Genomic DNA, 19,185 nt, shown 5'->3' on the forward strand with positions numbered 1-19,185 from the left:
TAATACTCTGCTATTTTATTTCTTGGGAACAGTCAACAGCTGTCATAAGCTAGAGCTGCGTGGGAACCAGCTTCTAAAAGCTGGGGAGCACAGCTGTAAGCTGTTCCCTCATTTCCCTTGTCCTATGGGCTTCTTGTCTCTGTTTGAAGATTTTGATCTTTGCTTGTGTGTTTTTACTGAATAAAGCTGATGGTTTTGCTTCATTCTGATGTAGGCAATTTTTGACTCACACTTACCTGGTGAGAACTGGTAAAATGAGTTAAAAGCTTAGTTTGGCTAAAGGAAAAAATTGAAATACATTTTCTCTTTATCAGATGATGTTGTGGATAGGTATGACAATTTATCCAAGTCTGTGAATGAAAGGAATGAGAAGCTCCAAATAACTCTGACACGATCCCTAAGCGTGCAGGATGGTTTGGATGAAATGCTGGATTGGATGGAAGGTGTTGAAAAGAGCCTTGAAGAACAAGATCAAGTGCCTTTGAATTCTGCTGCTATTCAGGATATTATTAGTAAAAGCATTGTAAGTAGCATTCTCTGAAGAAACATTTGTTTGAGAATTCAGATTTCAAGAAAGAGTTAAAATCTTAGTTTGGCACCTTTAATGGATTCAGAATACTTAATAAAGAGGACTGTTGCGTGAAGTGGAACTGCACATAAGGATTTTTGTAGCTGAAATAGATCTACACTGATGGTCTAGCTGTACTGATTTGTTGCTTGATATGGTGGACGAGTTTCACTTCTTAAAATTTAGTTATAAGCAATACAGAGTAGTTCTTGCTTGTTTCAGATGCTAGAACAAGACATTGCGGGTCGCCAAAGCAGTATAAACACTATGAATGAAAAAGTGAAGAAGCACAAACAAAAAACACATCCACCCACTGCATCCACGCTGCAAGCTAAAATGAGTGAACTTGCAGGACGGTTTTCTGAAGCAAGTAACTTAAAATTTAGTTATAAGCAATACAGAGTAGTTCTTGCTTGTTTCAGATGCTAGAACAAGACATTGCGGGTCGCCAAAGCAGTATAAACACTATGAATGAAAAAGTGAAGAAGTTCACAGAAACAGCAGATCCATCCACTGCATCCACGCTGCAAGCTAAAATGAGTGAACTTGCAGGACGGTTTTCTGAAGCAAGTAACAAGCATAAAGAGAAGCTTATGAAAATGGAGGAGTTGAAGACTAAAGTGGAGTTATTTGAAGGTCTGTCAGAAAAACTTCAGTCATTTCTAGATGAGAAAAACCAGGCACTCAGTGAGACGGAGGCACCAAGAAAGGATGTTAGTGAAGTGTATCAATATATGCAGGTACTGTACCATTCCATTTGTATATATTGTGCATTTCTAGTCTAACTCATCTAAGTGATTGAACCAATAAATAAGGTGTGCTTGTTTCCCAACTTTGGTCGGTTAGCTAAAATCAAGAATTTAATTTTAAACAAGTGATTGTGAAGTCTAATATGAACAATGTAATCCTGTTTTGCAGGAAGCTAGTGTAGAATTGGCACAACATAAGAAGGATCTGGAAGTTTTGCAGCAGCTTCTTGAAGAACTTTCATTCCATGCTCTTCCTGGAGATAAAGCATTGGTATTAGAAAAAGTAAATGCTTTGTCAAAGAAATTCAGAGAGGTAGAGGAAGCTGTAAAGGAAAAGTAAGTTGAATAATTAAAGTGTTTCCGCCTTGGCTAATAATACAGTGTGAATGTTGTGATGACGGCTATCCTCCTGCATGCAATCTCAAGGGATTGCAGTTAACCACAGAGTAGAGAGTTCTTTTATTTAAAAAAAAAGGGATTCTATTTGGAAATGCCTCTGTAGTTAGTCTGTCTGGTTCAAGAGCTCTAATGTTTGCTGTAAAGACAAGTAACTCTTTACAAATTTTGTGATATTTACAGGAGGCTTGTCAGTTCTAAGAAGACCCTACTTCTCCCCTTTTCTGATAGAATACAAATTGCTGCTTGTGCAAATTGCTTTAGAGTACCGTTTGGAATCAGGCTGCAAAGGAAAACTGGAGAAATTATTAGAGCTTCCATATAAGTTACTTGTACAGCAAGACTAGATGTTCCACATTCTGCTCATATCCATAAAACTAGTTTTTGTGACACTTTGAATTTAGGAGTAGCAATATCAGATTGATAATATCTGTTGGTTTAATTATCCGAAGGAATACTGACATTCAGTACTCAATTTCTTTTGTTGTCTTTGTCTAGAGAAGAGGATGTATCATCTTGTCAGAAACAAATGGATACTTTTGAGCTCCTTGTAGAATCATTAAAGAAATGGATAAAAGAGACGACAGAACGCATTCCAGCAGCGCAACCCTCTCTGAATACAGAGGAGTTAAAGAAACCTTTGGAAGATACATTGGTAAGACATTGTAGATGAGAAGTGAAATATGGCTGAAGGAAATAGGGCATCTATTAGTAACATGAAAGTACAGACTTAAGGGGTAAACAGTCACAGTAATTGGGACTGGGGAGCTTGCAGTCTACATTTATATTCCCATTTCCTTTGCATGTTTGGATATACTGCAGGGGATTCCCAAGTAGCAAGGTTGTTCCTTTCTCCTCACTAAATCTTTTAAGTCTGAAATCAGTTTTGTAATGGACAAATGACTGTTTTTCTTAACCAGAATTTAAAAGATGAATGGACATTAAAAGCACCTGAACTGCAGAAAATGAATAGCAGAGGAACATTGCTGTGTAATTTAATTACTGCTGTGACTTCTCCTGCCAAACTGAGAGCAGTTGCAAAATCAGGTATGCATTTGTATAATCAGGTAAGCCTAACATTTCAGGAGTTTTTAAAACCTTTAAGACAAAAATTAAAATATTTCACCCTTGGATTAGCTTTCTGAATATTATGGCTTGTGAGAAGTCAGTTAGCCATGTCTGTTCTGACCATCGTTGGCTGTGACTAGCATTTAAACTGTCTAACTGCTGTAGTAATTCAGTACACATTCTGATTGCTTTACACTGCCAAAATAGCGTAAAAGTGCTTTGATGTAAATGATTAACAGGTCCTAAACTGTTACTTCAGTATGTAATTCCCAGATAATGAACAAAATGTATCACAGTTGCCTTCACCTCATCCCAGAAAAGTTCTGATAATGAGAAACTGACTTACTCTGATCGGTGTTCAGTGCTTCACATATCCACCAAGTCTGCAAGTAGGACAAATACAAACCCTGCTTTTGCAAACACTGATGTACCTGCACACCTTTGCTGCCACAGAGAGACCTCTTTCATGGCCACAAGGCTATTCTGTGTGACGCCAAACGCACACATAAAGGTTTGCAGAGTCATGGAGTTTTTGTTAGAAGGGTGATGAGGACGTGGTTTATCTAAAAAGTGAGCCTAGGCAAACCTTCTCATCCCAATATGATAGCATAATTAATGCTAGTCAATATTTTAGTTGAAACAACAGCACAGAAGGGAATCAACTCCATATCCCAGCATGACTTTCCTGGGCCAAAATATGTTTCCAGTCTGGAGCTTCAGCTAAATCCTTTTTACCGGTAATCTGATTTTAAAGACAGCAAAATCTATTTCCATGATTTTCTGTACTCTAGTGTTTAAATGTTAATTTGTTTTACAGAAACCAGTAGTTCTGCTAAGTATCATTCAAGCCATAGTTCAAGGCATGTGATACCTAGGGTGTTTCAATGGCTGTAAGCACATTTTCAGTCAATTCTTGAACTGACTAGGTCTGGAAATAAATTCAAGTGTGTTGGCCTTCATTGGTCATGCAAAGGACTGCCTCACTGTCCAGCTGGTACTGTGGGGTAGATGCATAGCCTTTTCCAAGGCAACCATTAATCTTTCTTTGTTAATTGCTCATCTGGGAATACATATGTGCAGAAGAGCGGGAAGTTGTTATTCTTGCAGTTCTCTGTGGCTTGACCGCATGCCCCAGCTCTGTGGTCTGACGGCGTTTTACAAAGCCCATGTAGCCCTGGTTCCACGGGCTTTGAAATTATGTTTAATTAGTAGTGCTGCCTGGGTGAGTGGTTGCCTCCGAGTGACAGTAAGGACTTCACATTGCAATCCCTGTCATGGAGCATGTGCTCAAGTGTTGCTCATGACAAGATAGGGAGGGATTTGTCCAGTTGGTATCAAGAGCTTTTTGTGCAGAGGTATGGTGTTGCTAAATCATAGAATCGTTTAGGTTGGAAAAGACCTTTAAGATCATCAAGCCCAACCGTTAACCTAGCACTGCCAAGTCCACCACTAAACCATGTCCCCAAGCGCCATGTCTCCATGTCTTTTAAATACTTCCAGGAATGGTGACTCAACCACTTCCCTGGTGGGTAAAGGTGTCCTGAGTAAGCAGTGCCTTTGGTTCTGGTGTCTGCAATGACTACTTTGGGCTTCTTTGCTCTTTAATGCTTAGTGCTCTCCTCAGAGTCTCAGCGTTTGCCAGCTAGCCCTCTCCCAGGCCATACCCAGACATGGTTGGGTAAAACTATGTTCTCAGTAGGCAGTAGGGAACAGGTTCCTTTTGGGAAGAGGAAGGAAGTGATGTGAGCCATATGGATGTGAGCAGGCCTCACAGCTAGGACGTAGACCTTTGTCCACTACAGCCGTTTATTTAGCATGGTATCGTGAGCGGTAGGACTGCTTATACATCATGCATATATGCATACTTATATGTGCATCCATGTGCACACCCACCCGCTATGCATATGCTGTGCACATGTGATACCACTTATGGTACTAGCTGGCTGGAGCAGCTTAAAACATAAAACAACCTTAAAATATATAAACTGGTTTAAATAAAATATTTGCTATGACAAGGTTAGTTTTCAGTTATTTCTTTAATGTTATAATGAGAGCTATGTATCATGTTGTTTTAAAGAGGAAATGCAGTGCTGGGGTTTTGGTGGGAGGAGGCCCAGATAAGCATGGGACTTGGTCTCTCTTGATCCACAGGTGGCACAATGTTAAATGGTGAAGGAGGAGCTCCAGGAACTCAGGATTTCCTGAAAAATAAAGGTCAGTAAAAATTTCAGGATGTGATAAAGAAATGTACCTGCCAATTACTGTTAAATATGTAAGTGTTTTTTAAATGTTGTATGTAAATCTGCTTGTAGCAGTGACTACTAGACTGACATTTCACATCACTGTCACGTAAGGAAACTATATTGACTAGGACATGATACGAAAATTAATTGTAAAAATACCTACCTTCAATATTTTCTTTGAAGACAGATCAAATCTGGCTGTGTTTTCTAAATCAATATGTACTTCTATGAACGTATACAGGGATACCTATTTTAATATAACGCATGGCTTTTGAGAAAATTCTAATATGTGTGTATGTGGTTTGAAACTTTTTAACACCCACCACCCAGCGTTCACAATACGCACATACACAAACATACATATACAAAGACACCCACTTTACATACATTTGTATCACTGTATGTGACCAACCCCTTTACAGAAACAAAGGAACTTACATAGGCATTTTATATGTGCTTATGGATAGCCACGTACCACATCCCAAGTCTGCAGAGTCCGTTCTCCTAAACTACAGTCTACTTAGAGCACAGCAGGCAGACTGTGTACTCCCAGTGATAAAACACATTTATAATGGTACATGAATGTGAGCAAAATATTATTGCAGTAATGTTAGGCTGTCATATAAGTAACTGAACTGTAGTCCAGTATGTTCAACTTTTTGTCATGGAATTGTTGCTTAAAATACTAAAATAACAATGGGTAGAAAGATTGTAAAGTATTTGTGGCATTTGTGTACCTGTGTGTATTAAAGCAATGATTTCCGTGAAATGAGAAGCTCTTGCAAATAGGAACTTACATTAGGCCATTCAAATGTAGTGTTACCACATTTAGAGTGAACTGGAAATAACTCTAACACATTCAGTGACTTCTTATTTGGGGGACTATTAGCTATTGTAACCCAGGGTACTGTTTAGAAGTTCTTGAAGTCCAAGTATTGTTTGAAGGGCTTGTAACCTCTAACGTAGTCTTTATGCATCTCTCCTGTTACAGAACTGACAACTGTTCAACAAGCCATGTCTGATGTAAATCACAGTTACGAAGATTTGGGAGTTTTATTGAAGGAAAAGATTTCAGAACTAGAAAGTATGCTTTCAAAAATGCAGAATATTCAGGAAGAATCGACCTCAATGATGCAGTGGTTGCAAAAAATGGACAAAACTGCATCAGATTGGGAAGCTGCTCCAACTGATAGTGAAGCAGTTAAAGCCCAAGTTGAGCAACATAAGGTACTTTGTGCCTTCAAAAAAATACTCTTTTTTGCAGTTACTGGGGAAATTCTAGTTGAACAACCGATACCTCAGGCTAGCTTAATGTTGCAGAGAGATTTAAATGATCCTAGTAAAGCGTGCCAGTCAGGCTTAGAGCAAATCTGGCAAACTGTCAATGGAGTAAAAGGAGCACTGTGTCAGAGAGAAGGAGTTGTGCAGGTCAGAAAATAATAATTTTGGTGGCCAGTTTAAATAGGTGAGGCTATATTGATTATGCAATAAACTTTTTTCATCTCCTTAGTGGTTTAGAGGTGTATACTGGATTGCTTGTAAGACCTGAAGGGCTATATCTATCCAAAAGCTGTTTCTGCAGCTGCTGGTTCACTCACACTCCCCAGACCTCCCGGTCTCTGCAGCTGCAGCGGCTTATGTCTATTCCAAGGCAGCGTTTCTCTTCAGCAACCGTGTCATGCTTGTTAAGTTATATAGCTGCACAACAGTCTCCTCCCCCCTTTTAAACTGATGAGAGAAAACCACTGAATCAGCAGTAAGCTTCTGTCCTGGTTCAGCATTGGAGGCATATGCTTCCCTAGCAATGAAGGACAATATTTACACATGTAAAGGTTCATCTATAAAGGGAAATGTAATGGATAGGGAAAATTCTTTCCTTGCCTGTGATTGTGGGTAAACAAGGGCAGAATTTGATTCAACTGAGAGAATTCTTTTATATTTGGCGGGTCACCCTTAAAAATTAACCTGAACAGCTACTGGCTTTCCTCAGACTTGGATAACATTCAGTCCTAAAACTCAGACTAAATGTGGAAGAAAACTAGCTCCTTATTTTTTAACAGAGAATGTGCAAAGCTAACATGACCATCTTACCCCCAGTGTAGTAATAGAAGAGTATTCACAGATAGTTGGAAAACTGAGCGAGTGCTCAGGCAAGAGTCACGCTTCTGATTCAGTTGGACCTTTTAGTAAAAGTTCTACATCAAGCACAGGTTTGTTCAGTGTTTATTTTAGTGGGTTTTGGGTAACTAAAATGCAGCTCCACGGGGCAAGCTTTGTTACTTAAGAATATTCATGTAAGAGCCCTTTGCCAGGCATAAGGACTGTTCACTTCTGTCTGTAAGAACAGCATGAATTAGGAATTGCTGGGGCATCTCAGTCTCCTGCTAGGTCTACACTTTAAGCTATGGTGCTCTTTAAACTATAGTTCTAGATGATCTACAAGAAGCAGTCTATCTGTGATAGCAGGACTGCCACTGAGAGAAACGAGGCCCCCTCTCTGTCGGTGCTAGCTGGGTTATTTCTGCTGTGAACTGTACTGTGCGTTAGTTTGCCTTCTGTACAAGAACAGATTCTAAGTATATGTGAATATGATGGGACCTAGCAGATCTTATTTATCTGAATTCTTCTAGTTCTGTCACTTGTTCACATTAAACAAAAATTGTTATTATTAATAGAATTTAAATTGGTCAGGTTCTCTCTTCCAAAAAAATTGACCAGCAACATACGCCATTATAAAGTGTTTTGAGATTCATAGCAGAAAAGTAGTATATAAGTGCTAGATATTTATTGTTTATCTTCATGCTTGGCATCTCAGTATTATGGACTTCAAACTTGACACCTTACCGTTCTTCTTTAGTCTCTTATTTATTTATTTTATAACTTGAATTTGCAGCTTTTTGAAACGGAATTAAAGCAAAGTGCGAATAAAGTGCAGGAACTAAAGGACAAAGTGACAGAGCTGTTGGAGAAGAACCCTGACTCTCCTGAGGCGCCCAAATGGAGACAAATGTTGGATAAAATAGGTACTTCAGTAAAGCTGTATTATAGCTCAGACTGATTTGGAAGTTGTTTTATTATGAGGGTTTTTTAATGTATTAGCAATCACTAGTATTTTTAATATCTTGCTCCCTCCTACCCCTTAAATTCTGTGGGAATAACTCCCTTTACAAGACTGTAGATCTGGAGTAATTCCGCTGATATCCGTGGGCTTTGAATTTATATCAGTGCAATTGAGAGAGGCTATAGCTCGACTCCCTCTTTGAGAGGGCTTTATCTTTTTCAAACTGTGTGTGGCTAAAACTTGACTGGTCAGTTATTGCTCCAGATACATATGTCGTTGTTCTTACAAAATATAACAAAGTTAGTTAATTTCATGTAAAGAACAGTTTGTAAAGAAACAGGTAATGCTTTTCTGCATGCTTTTTTCCCATGTACTAGTGGCTTTTGTCATTTTGTGGTTTTGATGACTTTTTGCCATTTTCTAAAACTGATTCCATAAATTTTGCCAAAAAAATTGGAAATTACCATGTTTGGACAATAGACTTTGAGATACTGCAGTGCATAATTGTCATGAGCTTTTAAAAATTCTTCTTAGGTTTGTCATATTTTAAATAAATCATAGGTTAATCTTGTTTCATGCTGATAGGCATTTCTGTAGCTACACCAATAGTAATTTTAAAGCTGAGAACTTTACCGATCTGTCCTGTTTGTAAGTGAAACTCTGAAAAGTTTAAGTAGCAGGTAGGGTCTCCAAGAGAACTTGAGTAGTGTTAAAAGGGGATTAATACAGACTGAGCAGAGGTCAAAGACAGTGAAGTGGCAAAAGAAACTGAAAAAACACGGATGAAATTCAGGGTCAAGAAGAGTTAGCAAAATACCAGAGCTGACTGAACAGGTGCTGACAGTATCACAGAGGGAAGGGGGAAGTTACAAGACTGTAAGACTCAATGGCTGCTCTGGAAGCCACTTGCTACAAGTGGAAGAGACCACAGATTGGCCTAGGTGTGAACCTAAGCTCACACAGCACTTTTGAAATACCTGCGTACAGAAGTATTCTCATTGCCTATCATTAGGTACCTGGTTTAGATGTCTAAATGAGGCCATTCATCTTCACAGGCTCCTAATACAGGCCTTTGAAAGAGGTGTGCTCCTTCAGAGAGAGGGCTGTTCAGAGTAGAAGCCTAAATTAGGGCTTCTGCTCACCCCTGGAAGGGTATCTGTTTCTTCTTACTGAATAAGCAGGAAGATTTGTCTATCTAAATCAGGCACCTAAGTTATAACTGAGTACAGCCCTTTGGCTTTTATGTCATTTGATACCGAAGCCTAAATTTGCTGGTATTTCACTTAGTAATACTCTAATCCAATTTTATTACAGTTGTATATTCATTGCTCTAAAAATTCCGCACGTGGCTGTGCTAAACTGCAGACCTTCATCCAAGTGTATATGCATCTGACTGTTAAAAGATGTATTTGCCGAGTCACTGCAATAAGGCATCTGGAGTTAATCAGCAAGAAGCCTTATTAGAGAGCTCTGTTTATGTTTCATACATAGTCTGCTGTCTGACAACCCATCTGCTAGAACATGCATGCAATATGTTAACATTATCATTGTTAGATTCCAAATGGAAAGAACTCAATCAAGTTACATCTGAGAGACAACAAAAACTGGAGGAGTCTTCAAATTACCTGACCCAGTTCCAGACAGCAGAAGCTCAGTTAAAGCACTGGCTTGTAGAAAAGGAGCTAATGGTCAGCGTGCTGGGACCACTATCAATCGATCCTAATATGCTGAATACACAAAAGCAACAGGTTCAGGTGAGTCATGCCAGCAGGCATTATTGATTTAAGTTTCTTCTGCTTTTTTGCTATTAGCAAAGTACAATTTTGCATTTAGATAGAGTACAGCACAGTTAGTATGAGCTACTACCATTTGTTTATCAGCAAATATCATCTTAAGTTATAGTTGACTACAGTAATGACAAGAAAAAAATTATCATAAGAGCAAAGAGAGATCAGAACAGCTAAAGGAAAAAAAAAGTTGAGGGGGATACTGATCCTATGATACATGTTTGTGTTTTGACCATACTGTGGTTTCTCTGGAGTTGAATGAAAATGTTCCTTTGAAGTTTTATTAATTTGAGTGCGTATGTAACATTTTATGGTCAGTCCTCATATATAGTCTGTGCTGTAGAACTAGCTTTTTGAGATTTTGTTCACTTGACTGTGCCGGTAGCTAATAAAAATATGAAGGCAAGTGAAATGCAGTACTGTGAATAGATATGGGGCCAAGAATGTGAAAGACAGAAGAAAAAGTATAATGACAAAGTGGAGTAGTTTACTTACAGAAATACAGCAAACTGCAGACAAAAGAAACAAAAGTTAAATCGGACAAAGTTGCAGAAACTAGAAATTTTTATTTCAAACATTTCTGTTGCTGCCAGTTATTTTAAACTGTGATGAGAAATAACATTTTTATTTTGCAAAAATATTATTAAATCTGGCATATCAATATTGATTAAAATGAAGTGTTTCAAACATGAACTATGTTCTAATACTATGTGAAAATGACTTAATATTGGTTTGTAAGTGCTTCAGAAATCTAGACAGCTGGCATAAGACTATCATGTATCACTTAACAGTCCTTAAAAGTTAAACCTAATTGACTTAAAAAGAAAGGGTTTGGATTGTTCTGTAAAGTAAACCCATGGTATTTGTCCCTTCTGCAAGCACTATGACTTACTGTCAAAAAAACAAAAAATAATACTGGGAACCAGTGATGTAAACTTTAAAGATCTTACAGTACTCATTCAGTCATTTTGTAAATTATCCAAATATTCTATCTACTATAATAATACATTGCAATATTATGTCAGGATACACCTTCTTTGAAGTTCTATCTTAAGACAAATATCGACACTGTCTAGGAAAGAAGAGACTGCTTGAAACTAAACAGTGATTATTTTACTTGGTATGGTTACTCAGTTACTGTAGTATTAACAGAATTCATTGTTTACTTCTATCTGCTGATTGAATTTCTGTTAGATGATCTGTAAATTAACCTCGTTTTTTCTGGTTCTTTGATGTAAATCCTTGGAAACAATACAGTTTATGTGTAGAAGACGCAGTTATTTCACTGGCTTTTAAACTTGGAGATTCATTAAACATTGGAAGAGGCTGCCCAGGGAAGTGGTTGAGTCCCCATCCCTGGAGGTATTTAAAAGACGAGTAGATGAGGCACTTAGGGACATGGTTTAGTGGGTGGTGGTGTTGGGTCGACGGTTGGACTTGATGATCTTAGAGGTCTTTTCCAACCTCAGTGATTCTATTCTATTCTAAGAGAGCTTAGCTACAACAAATTCTACATGAGTTTTGTCAGAAGCACTTTGCTGCTTTTTTCATGAGGTAAATGCTTTTTAAAATTTTCTTTCTTCCCAGATTCTGCTCAAAGAGTTTGACACCAGAAAGCCACAATACGAGCAGTTAACTATGGCTGGTGAAGGGATTCTGAAGAGACCTGGTGAACGTTCACCCTCCCATGAAATTGTAAAAGAGCATTCTTTTCTTCTAAGAGAGCTTAGCTACAACAAATTCTACATGAGTTTTGTCAGAAGCACTTTGCTGCTTTTTTCATGAGGTAAATGCTTTTTAAAATTTTCTTTCTTCCCAGATTCTGCTCAAAGAGTTTGACACCAGAAAGCCACAATACGAGCAGTTAACTATGGCTGGTGAAGGGATTCTGAAGAGACCTGGTGAACGTTCACCCTCCCATGAAATTGTAAAAGAGCAACTGGCAGCTGTGGCACAAAAATGGGACAGTCTAACCGGCCAGCTGAGGAACAGATGTGACCGAATTGACCAAGCCATTGTGAAAAGCACAGAGTATCAAAGTCTACTCAGAAGTCTGTCTGATAAGCTAAGTGCCTTGGATAGCAAACTAAGCAGCAGCCTGGCTGTGAGTACACAACCTGATGCTGTGAAACAACAACTGGAAATCGCTAGAGAAATGAAGGAGGAAATAGAACAGGAAATGAAGAATATCAATGCAGCTCAAGCTCTTTGTGAAGAGCTGTCAACACTGGTTGGAGAAGAGTATTTGAAAGCAGAACTTATGAGACAGTTAGATGGCATCTTAAAATCGTTTAAGGATATCGAGCAAAAGTCAGGTTAGTACTTATTTAAAGAAAAATAGTAACTAAGGCATAAAGCAAAGCATATAGTCTCATTTGTCTTTCTAGATATGTTGAGTGAGCCGAGCCTAATGCCAGCTCTCTATCCAGTCCAACCCCCAAGCATTTGTACATTAGAATTTAGGAGAGTCCTCATACCTTGAAAAGGTAAAAACAATACTTGGGATCTCCAGTGAACAGTTTGGGAGAGAATTTGAAGCACAATAGCAGGGCTGCTTTTCTCATCTCTTCCTCAGGTGCATCTTCACTGAATTAGAATACCAAAAGAGGATGCTGTTCATTGAGCTACCTAACTGCATAGGTGCAGAGTGTAAGCCAAAACTGTAATTTTTAGGCAAGCACCAGTTAATGAAACGCCGTGGTAATTGTATAATACTGCTTGTGGCAGAAGAGGGCCAGTAGTCTGCAGTCTTCCCTTACCCTGTGAACAAGAGAACTGAGCAAGTAATACACTGCAAGCAATATCATACTTTGTTCTCCCTTACAGCCTCAGTTTTAGCTTTTTCATTTCCTCTGGTCATGAGGAACTTCAAATGATCTCCCTAAGAACACATATTGCCTGCAGGCCATGAGTTAGACACTGCTAGGCTAGATTACTTAATATATTCCCTGTGCTTACACTTCATAATACCATGAAACACGACTGTGTGGTTTTTACCCCCGAAATCTGCCTGAATGGGATTCATGTAGACACTGATTGGCTAAGCTCACCTCATTTGATTCATGTCCAAATGCCTTCACTGCTCTGCTGTAGTACAGGCACAAGCCTGTCCCTTGCAAGAAACTTGGTTGACTTGGTTGTCTTCCAGTTGAACACCACATACTAAGGACCAGCTTTCCTTACATTAATGATCATTCATAATAGCACCAATATTAATTATTATTTCTTCACTGAATACTTGCAGGTTCTGATAATGAACCTCTGTGCTGTCTTCTCTTTTGTAGATAACCATGTTCAGCAGCTTCAGTCGGCATATGCTGCTTCTCATCAGTTCCAGCAAATGTCTAAGGACTTTCAGGCCTGGCTAGGGAAAAAGAAAGAAGAGCTGAACCAGGCTTATCCTGTATCAGCCAAACTCGATGCCTTGCAATCACTAATTGAAGAACAGAAAGATTTTAAGAAGACCATGACCGATCAGATTAGTTCATATGAAAGAATTGTTGCAGAAGGAGAAAGTATCTTACAGAAGACTCAAGGAGCTGACAAAGCAGCATTACAATCCCAAATTGCTACACTCAGAAGTAACTGGGATGAAATGAATAAGCAGGTAAAAGAAAGGCAAGATAAATTAACAGATTGTCTGGAGAAAGCCCTCAAATACAAGCAGCATGTAGAAAATCTGCAGCCGTGGATAGAGAAATGCCAAAGCAACCTGTGTGAATTAAAAGTTGGCATAAACCCTGTTGAAATAGAGAATTCTATTGTTCAGGTGAAGGCCTGGCAGAAGGACCTGGATAAACACCATGGGATGGTGGAGCTATTAAATAATAGTGCTGAAAGTTTGCTCAGTGCAAGTCAAACAGATAAAGAAATTATTCAAGAAGAAACTAAGGTGCTGAATCAGAAAGTGAATGTGGTCACAGAACAATTACATAAGAAGAGAGAGTGCTTGGAAAATATGGCACAAAGGCTGAAGGAGTTTCAGGAATCATCCAGGGAAACTGAAAAACAACTTAAAAGTGCGAAAGAGCATCTGGAAGCTCATGACTCGCTTGGACCTCAGTCATTCAGTAACAAACACCTGACGATGATGCAGGCCCAGCAGAAAGCCTTGCAGGCTTTAAAGCCTCATGTTGATTTAGCAAAAAAGCTTGCCCAAGACCTGGTGGTAGAAGCTTCTGATCCAGCAGGTGTTTCTGACCTTTTGCTCCAAGCTGAATCTCTGGAGCGAGAATACACTGCAGTGAACCAGCAGGTTGAAGATAGGTGCTCGTTCTTAGAGACAAAACTTCAGGGAATTGGCCATTTCCAAAACAGCATCCGAGAAATGTTCTCTCAGTTTGCAGAGTTTGATGATGAACTTGATAGTATGGCTCCAGTGGGGAGAGATCTCGAGGTGCTGCAATCACAGAGAGGGGACATAAAACGTTTCCTGAAAAAGCTGGAGGATCTTATAATTAATAATGAAAATGCTAATAAAAACTGTAAAATGATGCTAGCCACAGAAGCTGAAGCTTCTCCTGATCTTGTTGGTATAAAAAGAGACTTGGAAGCTTTAAATAAACAGTGCAACAAGCTACTAGACAGAGCAAAAGCCAGGGAAGATCAAGTGGAGGGTACTATTAGCCGTGTTGAGGAGTTTTACAGTAAGCTAGAAGAATTTTCCTGTCTGCTTGGGAGAGCTGAAGAACATGAAGAGTCACAAGGTCCTGTTGGAATGGAAACAGAGACTATTAATCAGCAGCTGAATACATTCAAGGTAGGAAGATTTCTTTCTTACTACTATAAAGTATTTTACCACAATACAATTTTATTAAATATCATTGTGAAAGGGATTGGTTAAGTGCAGACCTTGGAGGAGTCTTGTTTCACAGCAGTCGGTTCTACCTGTATGCTTTTTATCTGTTTTAAATGGGATATCTTCTTGTGCTCCAGAGCAGCTTTCCTTTGCTATGGCTTGGCAGACGTCGATAACTTTGCATCGCAGCTCATAGCGCCTGCACCCCAGTTCCCTCTTCACCTCTCTTCACTGTCTTGTTTCCTTATGCAATCTGTCTACCTTTTCTGTTTTTGAGAACTGCATATTGTCTCTCTTCTGGTTTCCATGTATTACACAAACTTTCTTCTTCGCTGTGGTATGAGTTTTAGACTCCAGAGTTCACATACCAGCCCATATTCACTTTACTCATCTGAGTAGTTTGGTTTTTTTCACATGGGTATAGGCATCGGCATATGTAGGTTTAAGACCTTACCTTTTGCCGTTTTCTGTTCTGCTACACTGGCCAATTTTACCTCACTGAATCCCGCCTTTACCTAGAAATATCCTAGTAAGAAAAAAATCAGGTAAAAATAAGCCCCCTTTTATATTGGGAGTTTACTGTAGCATCCTTATCCAAAATGCACTTTGGAGCTTCTGTGTGTAGCTTTTTTCATATGCCAGTTAGCAATCCTTGTCCAGCTCAAAAAAATGCATTGCAGTGATAGTGGGTGTAAATTGTGCTTTGGTGCTGAAGTGAAGTACAGATATTTGCTTGTTTTAGGTGACAATAAATGAATTTCCAGTGCTCGCTGGAAGGATTTACAAATCTTAATAGACGTAAGCAGTGTTTGAAAAAGATCATAAATCTCCCAATGGCTATATAGTAGCACTGAATATTCTGTGCTGCTTTGGTTTCATTTCAGTCTAATATTGATTCAAATGTTTGTATGACTTGTGCATTAGTTCACAGTTAATCATAAAAATAAACCTTCATAACAGGGTTTAATAAACCATGCTGTTAAAAAGATGACCTTGGGAAAAAGTCATTACATGCTTTGCCCAACAGAGGGTGCATTTTGCCTGTTTAAGCTAAACCGTATTAGAAAGGAAAACTAAAACTGAAAACTTTAATCTGGGCATTTCGGATGCAAGTTACTGTGAGTTTTGATGATCTTTCAGAATGCATAAATACAGGCAAAAATCTTGAACAAATAGTTACATTATAAGGAGATTCCATTAGATTGGGAGGATTAAAATTGTATGTCAGTCTGTCCTAACAAGTCTATCTCAATTTAAAAGAGAAACAAATGTCTTTTCTTTGTATATAATTAGTAAAATGCTTTGGATATCAGAAAATAGCAAAACCTCCTGCTGTGATTGCTCTTGCTTACACTGACTGTACAGGACTTCAGTTGTAGCCAGTTTGGGATCTCTGATTTTACCACATTTCTTGTGTTTTCAAATATTAGATGCAGCTTTGGGTCATTGTTTCTATCTATCTATCTACCTATCTATCTATCTTTTTTGGCTATAAAGAGCAATGCTTTTAGGGGGAAGCAGCCTGATGAGCAGACAATAGAAGAATCCAGTTCCCTGTGCATCGTCTCAGTGTTGTACTTTGTCAGGGCATTGGACAAGACACAGCAATTGTACAATTCAGGAATGAGAGCCTTCTCTGGTCTGTGCAGACCTGTGGGGAGATAGCGTCCCTGCAACCAAAGAGCTTGTATGGTAAAAAGACCAAAAACCTGGAGAGGCGTAAAGGAGAACAGCGATAGCAGCATGTTTATATCCAGAAGTCTACTCCAGGATTGTATTTATATTAGATATTTATAAGCTTAGAAATGTGTTTTGCTCCAAGGAACTATTTTTAGGCCATGCTTTTGCTTATGAGTGAAAACACAATGCCATTAAACAGGAGGTGAAAAACGATGAAAAGGTGAAGGGGTTATTTAAATAAGTGAAGAGCAAATGCAGGAATAAAGAAGCCCAGTGGGGAGCCTTTGAAGAAAGGAAATAGGAAGACCAGAATGGGAACTTTTAAGTGGGTGAGGGTGGTAGGTAGCAAAGGGATCTCGATAGGAGGAGAATCAGGATCAACTAATACTCCTAATACTCTGTGTGAGTGCTACTGGGGCACAGCAAAATTACAGGAGGTAATGTACCTCTTCATACTCTTTATCCTTCCAGACAGCAGTTTTACCTGAGGCAGCAAAGTGTAGGGAGACTGGCTCCCGCAAATCCTCCTCCACTCGTGATGTATTTGCTCACATGTTTGTGCACATACGCAAACACACACAAGCTGAAAGTGTGGCTGTGGCCACAAAACCACAGCCTAACTTCTTATGTCTTTAGCTTCTGTGGTCAAGTACGACCAACTTCTATTCCTCAAGAGTAAAGCAAAAGAGTTGTTCTTTAGTAGGTAGATTTATTCACATTAAATCTTCACTCTCTTCAGGGAAGGATCTCATGTAATGGGCCAGAGGTGGTTTTTGTGGTTTGACCAATTTTTATGTACAAAGAGTTAAGAGCTTTTTGCATCTTCTTGGCATGACACTAAAATGCATAGTTATTTTTAAAAAATAAACAGGCTTTGAGTTACATTTTTTTTATATCTATAAAAATACATATATACACATACTTGTTTTATTTATATTCCTTCTTTGTAATCTACTTATTCCAGTCAGTATAGAGTGTTAAATTGAAAGTACTTATTGACAGTGTTAAACTGTATCTACAATGCAGATATAAAATTTGCTTTCTGTAAATGAAAATCTCCAGTGGAGTTCATTTGAAAGTAGAACCATGACTCTTACTTCACAAAGTACTCCAGGAAGAGTACAAGATGAAAAATTTGTCTCAATTAATATAAAACACACAAAATTAATTACTGATTAACTCAGCTTTGTTAGACATTTTTTCCCCAAAGTCTGCACACAATGCACAGATTGGTACTAAAAGGCAATTGCAGTAAATTAGGTCTGTTGAGGTACACCAAGTCTGCCACCTTTCTTCAAAGCAAAACACAAAAGAATTGTGCAAATGGGCTGAACCAAACGTCCTGGGTTTGGGTAGCCACACAGTGCTAGGATGTTTGTGGTAGGAGCATTATTTGCAGCTAGTTTCTCTCTGAAATAGAGAAAGAAAAAACCCAGAAGTTGAATTATTTTACTTCTTGAAACCTTTGCACAATTCCTTGTACTGCCATTAAAAGGCATTCTTCTTAGTAAAACCGACATGGCACTGTTACAGCTTTCATCAGTATACGGTTCATTTGATTTTTGCTTTTATTTTTGGAACAAAAGTAGATGTAGTCGTTAGAGGTTGCCTTCTAATTGGACTTTATGGGAATTTTTAGCTAGCCTGAGTATTCCTGCCAATGAGCTTGAACTAAGATTTTAATTGGCTTATGTTAGTTGTGTAGAGGGTGTCTGTCCTCTGATTTTCACTTTGATGGCAGATAATGTATCTGTTTGGCATAATTTTACTATGTTATGACTGCTCACCGGAGAGGAGGAAGAGAGAGTTTGTCTCACATGACTAGTATTCTGATATGTAGCCCACTGTATATCAAGTAAATCAATAAACAAGAAGTGTGGTGTGTTTGTATTTCTTGCATACAGTGTATCCTGCTCGCTGCTTAACTTGGAAAGCTCCAGCTGATTGTAGTTAATGCCCTATGTTAAGTTTTAGCACTAAGTGCCATACGCTGTCCTTAAACTGAGGTCTGAATTGTCACTATAGCTGATGGCTGCTGTCACACAAGCAGCGCAGGTCTCTAGTCGTTAGGGGTATGGTTTCTACTGGTGCAGAGCAGCTTGGTCATGACAGCTTCTCCTGTACTGTTGGCGAATTACCTGTGAGTCTCCCAACCCTTCGCCTACATGATTATGAACTAGAAGTGCAGGTGCAAAGTGTTGAACAGTATTTAAAAGATGTGAACGTCCAAAACCTGAATCTGTGTCCTGTTAGGCTGCTTTTGTGCCGCTGTAAGTCCCGTAAAAAAAAAAGTTTTCCAAATATAGATACTTCTGTCCAACATTTTAATGTTTCTTTTGGTGGGAGCGGGGTGGCTTAGCTCTGCCACGTTCCTCGGACGGTGGTTGTCCTGTCAGACGCCGCCACCCTAAGCTGTTGCCTCAGAGCCAGGAACCGAGACTGAAGAGAATCAAAACTAGACTGAAGGTGTCTCTCCGCATTTCAAATGAAGGCATATGTAACTCTTCCAAGACCTAATCACTAAAGACGAGTTTGGGGGATTTTAAAAATAATACTCAGATAAACTTTCAATTTAACTTTTGTGTGGAAGCGTCCATTTAAATGATGGCTTTATCAGATGGGGTGATCGGGTGCGGATGGTGGTTACAAGGAACGCGTATCCTTACCAGAATTTCTCTCAGGAAAGCGAGCCGGCTGGAGCGGTGTGGGCCCACCTTACCGAGCCGCGTCCTGCCCGCCTTCTCGGTCGGGGCAATCCCGGCTCACGAGCAGCGTGCCGCCGCGCTCCTGCCTCCGCGGGCTCCTCCAGCGCTAACGAGCGGGCTGGGGCGTGCG

General features: G+C 39.2%; 1 protein-coding gene across 1 annotated transcript in view; it reads left to right on the top strand.

The window, feature by feature from the left end:
* Positions 1-19,185, top strand: part of LOC103899300 (dystonin-like) — a 120,231-nt gene that overhangs the window by 23,870 nt on the left and 77,176 nt on the right. Inside the window, exons 14-26 of the mRNA XM_009279739.2 lie at positions 315-523; positions 791-934; positions 991-1,308; positions 1,487-1,653; positions 2,212-2,368; positions 2,634-2,760; positions 4,933-4,995; positions 6,016-6,251; positions 7,918-8,047; positions 9,640-9,839; positions 11,460-11,553; positions 11,786-12,187; positions 13,157-14,631. Coding sequence (XP_009278014.1) covers positions 315-523; positions 791-934; positions 991-1,308; positions 1,487-1,653; positions 2,212-2,368; positions 2,634-2,760; positions 4,933-4,995; positions 6,016-6,251; positions 7,918-8,047; positions 9,640-9,839; positions 11,460-11,553; positions 11,786-12,187; positions 13,157-14,631 — 3,722 coding nt within the window. The remainder of the gene's footprint in view (positions 1-314; positions 524-790; positions 935-990; positions 1,309-1,486; positions 1,654-2,211; positions 2,369-2,633; positions 2,761-4,932; positions 4,996-6,015; positions 6,252-7,917; positions 8,048-9,639; positions 9,840-11,459; positions 11,554-11,785; positions 12,188-13,156; positions 14,632-19,185) is intronic.

Source organism: Aptenodytes forsteri, unplaced genomic scaffold (genome assembly GCF_000699145.1).
Source record: "Aptenodytes forsteri isolate BGI_AS27 unplaced genomic scaffold, ASM69914v1 Scaffold115, whole genome shotgun sequence".
NCBI lineage: Eukaryota > Metazoa > Chordata > Aves > Sphenisciformes > Spheniscidae > Aptenodytes > Aptenodytes forsteri.